The 13,079-nt window shown below is 38.9% G+C and overlaps 1 protein-coding gene across 2 annotated transcripts in view; it reads right to left on the bottom strand.

The window, feature by feature from the left end:
• Positions 1 to 13,079, bottom strand: part of GPC5 (glypican 5) — a 1,292,453-nt gene that overhangs the window by 1,005,136 nt on the left and 274,238 nt on the right. For both annotated transcript variants that reach the window (XM_014530085.1, XM_014530084.1), the window contains exon 4: positions 1,182 to 1,315. In XM_014530085.1, the coding sequence (XP_014385571.1) occupies positions 1,182 to 1,315 (134 nt within the window). The remainder of the gene's footprint in view (positions 1 to 1,181; positions 1,316 to 13,079) is intronic.

Raw genomic sequence — 13,079 nt, forward strand, 5'->3', positions numbered from 1 at the left:
GGAAGAGGAACAAATGTAATCTGAACAATAAAGATTTAAAAAAAAAAAGAGTTTTTCAGTAACTGCCCATTATGTAGCAAAAGGATACTAATGAAGGTTGATTTAACATGTTAAATAATCTACACTAATAAAAGAGAAACATGCAAATTGGTGTTACTCTGCTATGCCCACCAGCCAATCAGGATGAGTATGCAAATTAACCCAATATAGATGGTGGTTAATTTGCATATGCAGGTGTGGAGCGGAGACTGAAGAAGACTGAAGATGACTGAAGACTGAAGAGGCTTTTTTTTTTCCCTCCACACTGCAGCTGGAGCGGAGAAGCCAAGCCTCGCCTCTGTGGCCAGACCAAAGGCCTGGGTCCTGAGGAAAACCGGTGCTGGCCGCCAGGGGAAGGAAGGCCTATTGCACGAATCTTTCTGCAATGGGCCTCTAGTGATGGGTATAATGGTAGAAGCGTGAGTTAGGAGAGCAAGCCACTCAATGTTGGATCATTTTGAATCGACAGATAGCCATTTTCAGTATTCCAGGTAAAAGGTATGAAAATGTCTTTATATCAACTTCTTTCTTAGCAGAGTCTTAACCCCTAGTTAAGACTCACATGTATACTCTTTTGGTCTTATATTGTCCTATACAGTAGCCAGTAGCTACATAGAATATTGACCAACACTAATTAAAATGAAATAAATTAAAACTTCAATCCTCAGTCACACTAGCTACATTTACATTTTTTTATATTTTATTGTGCTAAGAATACTTATCAGGAGATATACCCTATTAACAAATTTACTAGTGTACATAACAGTATTGTTAACCATAGAGAGGGGGAAATAGGGCATCGCTAATCAATGTGTGTAAAGTGTTATTTCAGCAAGAGGAGTAAGCCATAGAGATCTGCTGAGCAACGTTTTAAGGGCATGGTGATCACATGTGCCCAGGGCCTGCCATATTTATTATAGAAAATGCCCCTTTCACAGAAAGTTTTATTGACCTCAAAAGTTGCAGCTATGTTCCTCATTAATGGAATAAGAAGGAACCATTGGATTTTAAAGGGAATCAATGTTTATCTTTTGTTTCCTCAACAGTGTATTTTGTTCTACTTAATTGAATACATTCTATTCTGTTGTAAAATTAATGGCTTACTTTCTTTTCTCTCTCTGGTTGTAAAACAAATGTCTTACTTTCTTCTGTTGGCAAGCGTCTCTTCACCATTTCTTGTAGAGATCTTCATTCTAAGCTTCTCTTTACTCCCATCGAAAGAACAACGGGGGCTTTCGGTGGGTGTTCTGATTGGATGACCACAGATCTTATTTACCTTTCAATAGAAAAATATATAGAAAAGACAGTTAGAAACTGTGCTCCAGCCTTTCTGAGAATGGCACAGTCAGAGTACAAAACAATGACATGTTCTTACTTACCCCTCAATGTTAATTTTCAAGACGTATACTATTTGTCAATTTTTCACTGGGGGAATCAAACTATATGGCAACTGTGACAAATGGATGCTACACACATTTATATAGTTTGTATGTATACATGTGCAAAATACATAAATATCAATGAGCATGCAAAATCAGTCAGAGAACTATATTAATAAACTTGTCTGCTGGTATAAATAAGGTTACTTAACCAAAGTGGATATTATTTATGGTTTATATTCATATGTATGACTAGTCACATACTTGTACTGATTTTTAAAATGAAAAAAAATGCTATTGAATATGTGGTCCATTTCTAAATTAGTTCTAAGGGTAGTTTTCTTCATAAGGTATTTCTTAGAAATGACAATGAATATGCTTATATGAAGATCTCATTTTGTAATAGCTCTATATCTTATTCCTCAATTAGGTTTAATTTTAAGGGTGTATAATCCTCTTTTAAAAAAATCATTTATCCAATTGGAAAATTCAGTGTTTTTTACATCCTTATTTAGCAAAGATCTTTTGTATGATTTACAAATTATCATTGAAAAATTAAGTCAATAATTGGAGGCATTACAATTTAAAGCATCAAAAAGACTCATTGGTACTTTACTCAATTAAAGAGGCAGAGTAGCATAATTAGAAATATATAAAAGCATTGCCTCGGAATCAGGAGACTTTGGTTAGTATCCTAATTTTTCCTCCTTAAGTGCTGAGATCTTGAAAACAGGGGCAGAACTTCTTTGAACTTGATACCCTTAGAGGTAAAATGAAACTTTTAGAGTAAATTTTCGAAAGTTCCTTAAAGTTCTAAATTTCTTTGATTTCCCATGCAATGAGCATTAAAATCTTATGCACCAAGTCATTTACTTAATCCATATTTATTTTGTTTCTAGTATTTGCAAAGAATATGTATTAGGTATTATCTATAATAATAAAAGTGCAACATGCTAATTAGACCAGACAGCCGAAAGACCTTCTGGATGTCCTTCTGGACATCCTTCCAGATGACCCTCCGGATGAAGCCGGGGCTGCTAGGGCCAACCCAAGCTACCACGGCTGCAAGGGCCAAGCCCCTTGTATGAATTTCGTGCATCGGGCCTCTAACGACCGTTTGACCGGTCACTATGATGTACACTGACCACCAGAGGGCAGACACTCAACACAGGAGCTGCCCCCTGGTGATCAGTGCACTCCCACAGCCAACCTCCCGTGGCCAGCCAACCTCCCACAGTCCCTCCCCCCGGCTGGCTGGCCCTGATCGGCCCTGATCAGCCCTGATCGGCCCTGATCGGCCCCTATCACCGGCCAAGCCGAGGGACTCCACCTGTGCATGAATTCAGGCTTCTAGTAAAAGATAAAAGATCAGAAACTAAAATTTCTCCCTAAAAGAGCTGACAATTCAGATGGAAGAAAAAAAAATTCCTTCCAAATATCAAAACGCCAGTTGTGGGTATCAAAAAAGTGGGACAAACAAGGTGTTATGACATCTGGAGAAAGGTGGAATCATTTCTAGTTCAGGGTGATGATGAAGAAAAACATCAGGAAAGACTGCTGTGGGAAAGACTGCTCCACTGGGATGAGACTTGGAGCAGCCATTTGGCCTCAATATGTTGAGGTTTATTTCAATTCAACCAAATTATAAATATATAAATATCCATTGCACCTCTGTTCTGTTATATACTAGAGATACACACATGTACACATGAATAAAGTGTCTCTGGTATGCACAGTTAAGAGGAAAGCCAAACATGTAATATACTAGTAGTAATTGTGATACAACATGACAAGAGCAATCAAGAAATACACAGAAGTAACACTGCAACACTTAAAAACAGACAGATTAACTCTATTTGGGGTGCCCAGGAAAGAGCTTCAGGAGGTCATGTCTAAACAGCAGTTAAAAGATGAAATAAAAAATAGGATATGGAAAGGGAGTGTGAAGAAAAATGCAGTCACAGATTTGGGGCAATAGCACACACTCACACACACAGAACTTAGAGGAGAAATCGAGCATAATACTGTGAGAAGGAGCAAGAGACTCAGTCTCAGCCCACACTGGGAAGCAGTGAGACCTGAAAAAAAAAAAAAAGATGAATTGGGAATTTCTCAGATGGACAAAGCAGGGGAAAAATTCCATGAGAGAGGGAAAAAGCAAAGAGAGATGTACAACTTAATATGTTCTATAGAACAAAAAGTACATAATGAAAGAAGGTGGTACAACAAGAGTTAAGACATTAAAATGCTCTGATACATATGATGATGGTTGTTAACTAGACTTATTGTGGTGATCATTCTGCAATACATACAAATATCGCATCATTATGTTGTACAACTGAAGCTAATATAATGTTAAATGTCAATTATATCTCAATATTTGAAAAAGCCATGACTTGAATACCATGCTAAAAAAAAATTGCTTCAGCAAATGAAGAACAAACAAAAGTTCCCAAGCAGGAAAGTGGTAGCTTAAGATTTCCACAAGAGAAAGATCTTCACGACAGGAGTATGCAGGGAGGGAGTTCAACAGCATGGATGGAACTGGAGAGCATTATGCTAAGTGAAATAAGCTGGTAAGAGAAAGATAAATATCACATGCTCTCACTCTCTTGTGGAATATAACGAACAACATAAACTGATGAACAAAGGGGGGTGGTAAGAGAGCAACTAAAGGACTTGTATGCATGCATATGAGCATAACCAATGGACACAGACAGTAGGGAGGTGAGGGCATGTGCTGGGGATTTGGAATGGCCGGGGAGAGATCAATGGGGGGAAAAGGAGACTTATGCAATACTTTAAACAATAAAGAATTTAAATAAAAATAAAATAAAATCTTATATAGCATTTGAATAAAGAAAACTTTTGGAGAAAAAAAAAAGGAAGAAAAGAGGTTCCTGCAGGAAACACTGGAGAACTGCTGAGCCCAAGGGCAGTGACAGAATAGATGAAAAGGAAGAAGCAGATATAAGTGCACAGGAGGAAGAGGTAGTGGCATGGAGATTGACTAGATATATCATGTTGTCAGAACAATGAATAATGATGAAAAATCCTGAGAGGTAAGTGCAAGAAAACATAAGGCTGACAGAGAAAATAAATAAAAATTCGGTTTGTCTGGAATAAGGGGGCATGAAAGATAATAGCAAAAGAAAATTCTGTTTGCATGGTAGGTTGAAGTAAGATCTTCAAGCTAAGAAGTTTTATTTATTAGACAAAAGCCTCTGCCAGCTGTTGGATGGAAAAGTAAAATACTAGATCTGATATTTAGCAAGTGAATACGACAGCACTTTATAAGCAGAACTAGAGAGAGAAAGAGATACCTATTATAGACAGGTAGATTAACACACCCCTAAAGTAGTCCTATGAAAAGAAAATTTTATTCTGAACTACAGTAGTGACACTGCCTGTGAAGAGACACTGTGTGGCTCAGCTGGTAGAGCATCATCCTGAGCACCGAAAGATCACCAATTTGATTCCACTCAAGGCACATGCCCAGGTTGCGGGCTCGATCACCAGTAGGTGGTGTGCAGTGAAATGAACTATTAAGCTGTAAAAAGACATAAAGAACATTTAAATACTTATTACTAAGTAAAGCAAGCTAAGCTGAAAAGCCTACATTTTGTATGATACCAACTATATGACATTCTGAACAAGGCAAAATCATGGAGATAGTAAAAAGATCAGTTGTTGCCAGGGGTGGGGGTGGGGGGGATGAATAGGCAGAGCACAGAGGATCTGTAGTGTAGAGCAGTGAAACTATTCTGTATGATACTATAATGATGTGTCAATCAATGTAGGTTCATCAATCCTAAGAAATGTATCACTCTGGTGGAGGATACGGATAATGGGGGAGGGCTATGTGTGTGGGGAGGTGGGGGCAAAGGCTAGATGGGAAATCCTTGGACTTTCAGCTCAGTTTTGATGTGAACCTAAAACTGATCTAAGAAAAATAAAGTCTATTTTGAGAAAGAAACTCAACAGAGTTTAGCAAATTACTGAAAGTGAGAAGCTAGGGAAGTGTAAGGCCAAGGTGTTAAAAGGCTCAATGTGAATTTTCAATCATTGAAGCTGAAAAATAGTGAGAGTAGACTGTAAATATATTAGCAAGGTGCTAAAATAGTCATAAAAAAGGAGGAAAGTATCTTCATTGTCAACAACTCCTAGTAACAAGAACCAAGGAAAGATGATATAAGTTGACAGTGGACATGTCAATAGTCAGATTATTTAGTGAAGCTACAGGATATTTAGAAATAAAAGAAGAGTAAAAGGAAAACACTGCAGTCATGGTCCAATGTGACTAGCCATGGGCTCTAGACAAGTTACAGAACTTCTTTGAATGCCAGCTTTCTCGTCCTTGAAACTTGAGAGAATAAAGCACTTTGCAGTTATGAGTTAAGGGAAATCCTATGTCACCCTATCCCTTCCATGCTGGACCTATAACCATATCTGCTACTAAACATGTTTCCCTGGAAGGCAGATGGAGAGCTGAACATGCCTTATAAGATCTTTATTCCCTAAACATAGTGGTTGCTTAAAAATAAATTATATAAACTTATAATTAAATAAGTTTTATTTAAGAATAAAAGAAAAGATCTATATTTCCATTATCATCTTTTAATTTACTTATTTTTACAAATACAAAAGAAAATGTACAAGCCATAGAGATATAAGTTATGTTTGATTATATCCAAAGGTAGAAGCACATATAGCAGATTCCAATAAATACAAATAAATTTCAAAGCCCTTCTATTTGTTGACTCGCTATCAGGGAGCTCTACTTCACACTTGACTGAAAAGGAATGGAAAACCATCTGTTACTGGCATATTAGCCTTGCACCTTAGCTCCCCTGAGGTGAGCTGATGTGGGTGGCACATTTCAATAACTAGCACCTTCTTGCTATTGATAAAACCCTCACACTTAACTTTGACAGTTTTTCATCTTTGACTTATACTGCAATTTCCTCCTTTTTCTCCTCCCTGGTCTCAACTGTTCTCCCCTGCAATCAGTCTGAAGTGTCTTGGAAAAAAAAATATATTTTCCTCCCTAATGCTTATCTGCTTCTGCTATAAATTTCATCTCTGGCTTCCCACTGATTCTCAAGTTGCCATCTCACCTTGAAATGACTCCTTCAGTTGCTCCAAACTCATATCATTTCTCCCACTCCGATCATATTTTGGTTCCAACAACTTCTTGTCACTTAGTATCCAAAAGTATAAACTTCTCTTAGAGCCTCTGTGTGTCTATTCACTCAGTCTTACTCAAATCTTCAAATATTGAAAGCTTTTAGCTAATAATCTCAAAAAGCTTTGTAAAGAACACTCTTTAGTTTATTTTCACTGGATTCCCATAATCACAACCTCCATTTATTTGGCAATGGTTTTTTTAAATGTTTATTAATAATAAAAATCGGGAAAAAATGTTGAGACTATTACCAATTGAAAAGCAACAAATGTGGAGGTATTATGAGTGTTTATTAAGCAATCCGGTTCAGAGAATAAGGCAAAGGTGGACTCTACATCACTGTATATGTAGGTTGTTTTTCTACAGGCCATAGTTAGAAGGTTTGGTGTCTGTTAGACAGACATGAGCAGAGCAAGGATGATGGGCCAAGTACAGAAGCTCACCAGGGCAGAAAGTCCTGGATGCCTAGCAACGGGCAAAACTAGGAAAACAAGAACCTTGTCCCCAAGAACCTACCCTCCCCTATCATATCACTGGTCATATGGTTTGGACCCCCATCTTTCAGATCGCTGGTCGGGAGGTTTAGACCCCCCTGACCGTTCCCTCCCTAAAGATAACATCTAGGCTTCAGTTGTATTTCAGTTCCAGGCCCAGAAAAGCAGCAAAACCAGACAAGTGACAGCGTGGCTGCCTCAGGACCAGCTACATCGACTAATGTCGGCACCAACCAATCAGTGGAGACCAGGACCTTGAGAAAGCACACCTGGAAAGCTGATGCATATTCTCTTAAGACCCTTCCCTGAGACCTCCCCTAAGTTTTCCACCTGCAAGAGAGAGATAAATACACTCAGGACAAAGGACCCAGTGCCCATTCTCACTCCAAGGAGCATGCCCGTGCTATTCCCTTCCCCCTCTCCTTTCCCCACAGACATTGTATCCCCTAACCTCTAAGGGACCCCATGAGACTTGCAACCAGGGAAGCAATAGGCAGCAACAGCTCATCCTGGACTAACCTCCTGACCCTGTTTCCAAGGCCCCCTTTTCTCTGACTTCCCAGTGAGCCAAGGCAGCCCAGCCTGGGCTCTCCTGTTGCTTCTTCGATGCCCTTCCTTGTTTCACTCTCCTAAGTATACTTCTGCTGCCACCATGGACCCAATACCCTTTGACTCAGTGCTGTGTAGCCCTTCACTTCAGATATCCCCACCCTCACTCCCTTTTCATTAAATAAATTCAATTTTTCTTTATTCACCTTCTGAGATTGCTATTTAGCCTGCCTGTACACCGCTGACTTTAATCTTTCAGTGTCAAAATGAGAGGTGATTAAAAGAAATTACATAAGGAATGACTCTACACGTATGCTTGAGGAAAATACTACTACTACTACTAATGATAATGATGATAATAGATAAAAGTAAAGAACAGGGTAGTTTTTTGGGGTTTGGTTTTGTTAGTCCTCACCTGAGGATATTTTTTCCATTGATTTTTAGAGCGAGTAGAAGGGAGGGGGAGAGAGACCCATCGATTGGCATGCGCCCAGACTAGCATCCCTAGCATCAAGCTTACAACTGAGGTACGGGTCCTTTACCAGAATCAAATCCAGGACCCTTCAGCCCAGGGGATGCTTTATCCACTGAGACAAACCAGCTATGGCAAGAACAGAGTAGTTTGTATTCAAATGTTCTGTGTTCCATTATATTAAAAGCTACTTTTAAACTACCTGGAGGAAACATACCGTTGGCAGTGTTTCCAGTTATTAACAAGTGAGTTTATTTACCTTCTCTTGCCCTTACTGTCTCATTCTCTATGATTCTCAAAAATACTTTGCAAAAGAGCTGGTTGGTGTTAGGAGTAAAATCTCTAACCACGAATCAGAATAAGACTAACTTTTCCAGACACACATAAAATCCATGATCTTAACTTTATTCTATTGAGAACTTTGGAAAATAGGTTGGGACAAATGACAGGGTGAGGGGTGCTTAAGTGCCAGGTTCATGAAGTTTACACTTCATTTTGAAGAGTATGTAATATATTTATTCATGATTAGCAAGCAAAGGAATGGCATGATCAGAGCCTTGTTTTAGGAAGACCAAGTAGGCAAAGACATTTCCCATTGGTAAGATAAAAGAATATTAGAATAAACTCAAAAAGAACCCATGAAACCAGAGAGAAAGGGGAAGAGAAAGCTCTTTTTATGAGTAAATTGAATGGGATTTGACTACTGGTTGATTCACTATAAGAGGCAAGAAAGAAAGAGCTAAAGCTGTTAGCAGTTTTGAATCTTGTAATCAATGTGTGTAAAGACACAATAACTGATATGTAGAAGACAGAAGATGGAATAAATTTACTGTTTTGGTTTATCTGTTCCTTTTATCTCATTTAGAACTTTGATTTGGAGGGAAGCCTAAAAGGTAATTTTAAATGATGGGTTGGAGATAAAAAGAAAGTTAATAATTAGAATCACCTGCAGAAAGCCAATAGCTAAAGCCCTGAAATGGAGGAAATTATAAAATGTATATAGAATAAAAAAGATCAGAAAGAAAATCTTTCAGAGGCAGGGAAAAAAGAACTCAGATTAAAAAAAAAATAAGAACAAAGGAGAGGAACTAAAAACAAGGAAGAAGAGAAGGGGGAGATAAAGGGAACAAAAGGAAAGAAAGAAGGAAGGAAGGATTTTAGACTAATAGAGCTGGAAGTTATAGAGAAGATATTTGAAAACCAAAGCAGGAAAATATCTTTGCTAAGACTACATCTAGTCAGTGGAAGAGTCTATTTACTTTTGTTTTTTGTTTTGATGGGGTGTTAACAGTAGCATTTATCTCTTGGCAATTCATTTGATTTGTTTATGAATACATATATTCGTCAGCATTAGGGAAGTGAATTACAACTAGACATCTGCTGTTATCAGCATAGCTCTGCTTAATTTTAAATGAACCCATTGGTGTGAGTCTTTTTTTTTTCTTCTTTTAAAAATGACTTGCTGTATTGACCAAGAAAAGAATATGTATGTATGTGCATCAGGGTGTTTTTATTTTTTTCATCTTTTTTTTAGTTATTGATTAAGGTATTACATATGTGTCCTTATCCCCCCGTTGCCTCCTCCAACCCCCACTCATGCCCTTACCCCCCTGGTGTCTGTGTCCATTGGTTAGGCTTATATGCATGCATACAAGTCCTTTGGTTGATCTCTCCCCCTAGCCCCCACCCTTTTTGGTTTTGATTTTTAAATATATTTTTATTGCTTTGAGAGAGGAAGGGAGAGGAAGAGAGATAGAAACATCAATGATGAGAGAGAATCATTGATCAGCTGCCTCCTGCACACCCCTTACTGGGGATCTTAGCCCATAACCCACACATGTGCCCTTGACCTGAATCGAACAGGGGAACCTTCAGTCCACAGGCCAACACTCTATTCACTGAGTCAAAGCGGGTAGGGCGAGTCTATTTACTTCTGAATCAGTGCTCTCATTTTTAGGCCTATCAGTGGTCTTACTATTCATATGTTCATATTTATTATGAGGGATTCACATTATGTAATTCCTGGTTCCTAAGTGTTCTACATGAATAGAATAATTTGGGTTGAAAATGATCTTGATATATAAATAGACAATAGAGTCCCATTTTCCCTACAAATGTGGAAGCAGATGAGAGGAAACACAACAGTTACTACCTTGAAGATTCCAGAGGATTAATAGAGAGGGGAGAAAATAAGAATTAGAGATACTAGACAACTTGATTTCTAACCTGGTTTCAGGAGGAAAACCAGAATAACTGCACTATGAAAAGAACTCCAAGTTCTAATTTCATGAGGTAGCAGTGGAGGACTTTTCTCTCTTCCTCAAAATCCAGATAACATTGTAAAAAAGAATACTTGGCAACTTCCTCATCTAAAAACTATCACAACAAAACAATTTGGTCTAATCAAATACCTGATTAATAGGATTAAAAAAGCAAAGGTGTGTCAGGTTTCATTATAAATTTTATAATTAACTTATGTTACATATTCTGAATGTATGAATCCTCAATATTTTCTCCAAAACATTAGATTTTCAGTATTAAAATGCTACTGATTTGTAGTTGCACCTGAAATCCATGGCTCAAATTAAAACCTTCCTAATCCACATTGATCTTTGAAACTGCATATTCAGATATTTAGAGAATAAGTGATATTTAGAGAATAAGTGATATTTTAAAGGGTATTTTATAAATGCCCTTTAAAAGTTGTTATCAAATGTTAATATCACCTTCTTCAGTGCTTTACACTTGGGAGGCAATTGATAAATATTGGCTTTAATGATGACATCATAACTGTGATGGTTAATTTGATGTGTCACCTTTACTGGTCTCAGGGTGCCCAGATTAAACATTATTTCTGCATGTGTCTGTGAAGGTGCTTTCAGATTAGGTTAGCACTTGAATCAGTGGACTCAGTAGATTGCCCTCCCCAACGTGAGTGGGCATCACCTAATCCACTGAGGGCCTGAACTGGGATGTGTCATCTCTTCTGCTCTCAAGACTGAGATTCACACCATCAGCACCCCTGGTTCTCAGGCCTTTGAACTCACACTGGGTATACCTGAGTCTCCAGCATGAGAGAGCAGATAGTGGGGCTTCTCAGCCTCCATAATCATGGAACCAATTCCTCATAACAAATATCTTTATATACTGAGATCGATATAGATATATCGATGATATATCTCCTATTAGTTCTGTTTCTCTGGAGAACACCGACTAATGCAATGCCTGAATCAGGCTTGTTGTTAACAACATCAATAGTCTCTTTTGTAGTTTAATCATACTTTTATACATGAATTAAATGACTGTAATAGAATGCAATTAATAAAAGGAGGAAGCAGATATGAAAAACTCATGAAAATATTATAAAAATCCTGTTTTATCTCCCTTATATTATCAAATATATTAATGTTCTTCATATGTCATAGAGTTTTGTCTAAAAAAGATATATATCTTCTAATCCTATAGATACATATCACAGTGTCCTCCTATATCAGGGGTGGGCAAACTTTTTGACTCGAGGGCCACAATGGGTTCTTAAACTGGACCGGAGGGCCAAAACAAAAGCATGGATGGAGTGTTTGTGTGAACTAATATAAATTCAAAGTAAACATCATTACATAAAAGGGTACGGTCTTTTTTTTTTTTAGTTTTATTCATTTCAAACGGGCCGGATCCGGCCCGCGGGCCGTAGTTTGCCCACGGCTGTCCTATATCATTACAGGAATTCAACATGTGAATCAGGTAGATTCCACCCAAAACATGATCCTCGTATATTTTTCAATATAATGCAACATATACTTCAATGAAATTATAACACTCTGAATGAATACTGATAAACTATTAAACAAATGATAATGAAACAATATGAATTGAACACAAATAATAATATAATAGAAATATATGATCAAGAGGTGAAATCCAACAAAATTGAACTTTAAGGAGCCACTATAAAATATATTCTAAAAATTTCCATTAGCAACCCAGATGTTTCCCCATTCAAAGTTATTTTTGGTGAGAAAAATCAATGTCATGATGACTAGAATTCTGGCATAGTGGTAGTATCCTATCTAATAATAGACAAACATGGTAATTAACCATACCTCCGCTATGCTTCCCATTGGCTAATCAGGGTGATATGCAAATTAACTGCCAACCAAGATGGCGGTCGGCAGCCACGCAGCTGAAGCGAACATGAGGCTTGCTTGCTCCAGTGATGGAGGAAGCCAAGGTTCCCCGCCTGCCGCAGCTGGGCTCAAGCTGCACTCTAAGCAACAATGTTGCAATTATAGAAGCTAAACAAACCCCAGATACCTGCTTTCAGCCAGCAGGCCTCGGAGCTGGAGCTGCAACAAAGTTTCAATTACAGAAGGTAAATAAATACCAGAATAAAAAATTAAAAAAAAAGGAGAAACTGGAAGCTTCAGTTGCAGGCTTGGCTAGCCTGAAAACAACTCTCAGCCCCTCATCCAGGCTGGCCAGGCACCCCAGTGGGGACCCCCACCCTGAAGGGGGTGTGGGCAGCCTGAAAACAGCCATCAGCCCCTCATCCAGGCTGGCCAGGAACCCCAGGGAGGACCCCCACCCCCCGGAAGCTGTGGCCAGCCTGAAAACAGCCATCAGCCCCTAATCCAGGCTGGCCAGGCACCCCAGTGGGGACCCCCACCCTGAAGGGGGTGCAGGCAGCCTGAAAACAGCCATCAGCCCCTCACCCAGGCTGGCCAGGCACCCGAGTGGGACCTCCACCCTGATCCGGGACACCACTCAGGGCAAACCAGCAGGCCCCCACCCGTGCACCAGGCTCTATCCTATTTAGTGAAAGGGTAATATGCAAACTGACCCTAACAGCAGAAAGACTGGGAATGACTGGTCACTATGACACACACTGACCACCAGGGGGTAGACGCTCAATGCAGGACCTTCTCTCTGGTGGTCAGTGAGCTCCCACATGGAGGAGCTCTGCT

This window comes from Myotis brandtii, unplaced genomic scaffold (genome assembly GCF_000412655.1).
Source record: "Myotis brandtii unplaced genomic scaffold, ASM41265v1 scaffold71, whole genome shotgun sequence".
NCBI classification, from domain to species: domain Eukaryota; kingdom Metazoa; phylum Chordata; class Mammalia; order Chiroptera; family Vespertilionidae; genus Myotis; species Myotis brandtii.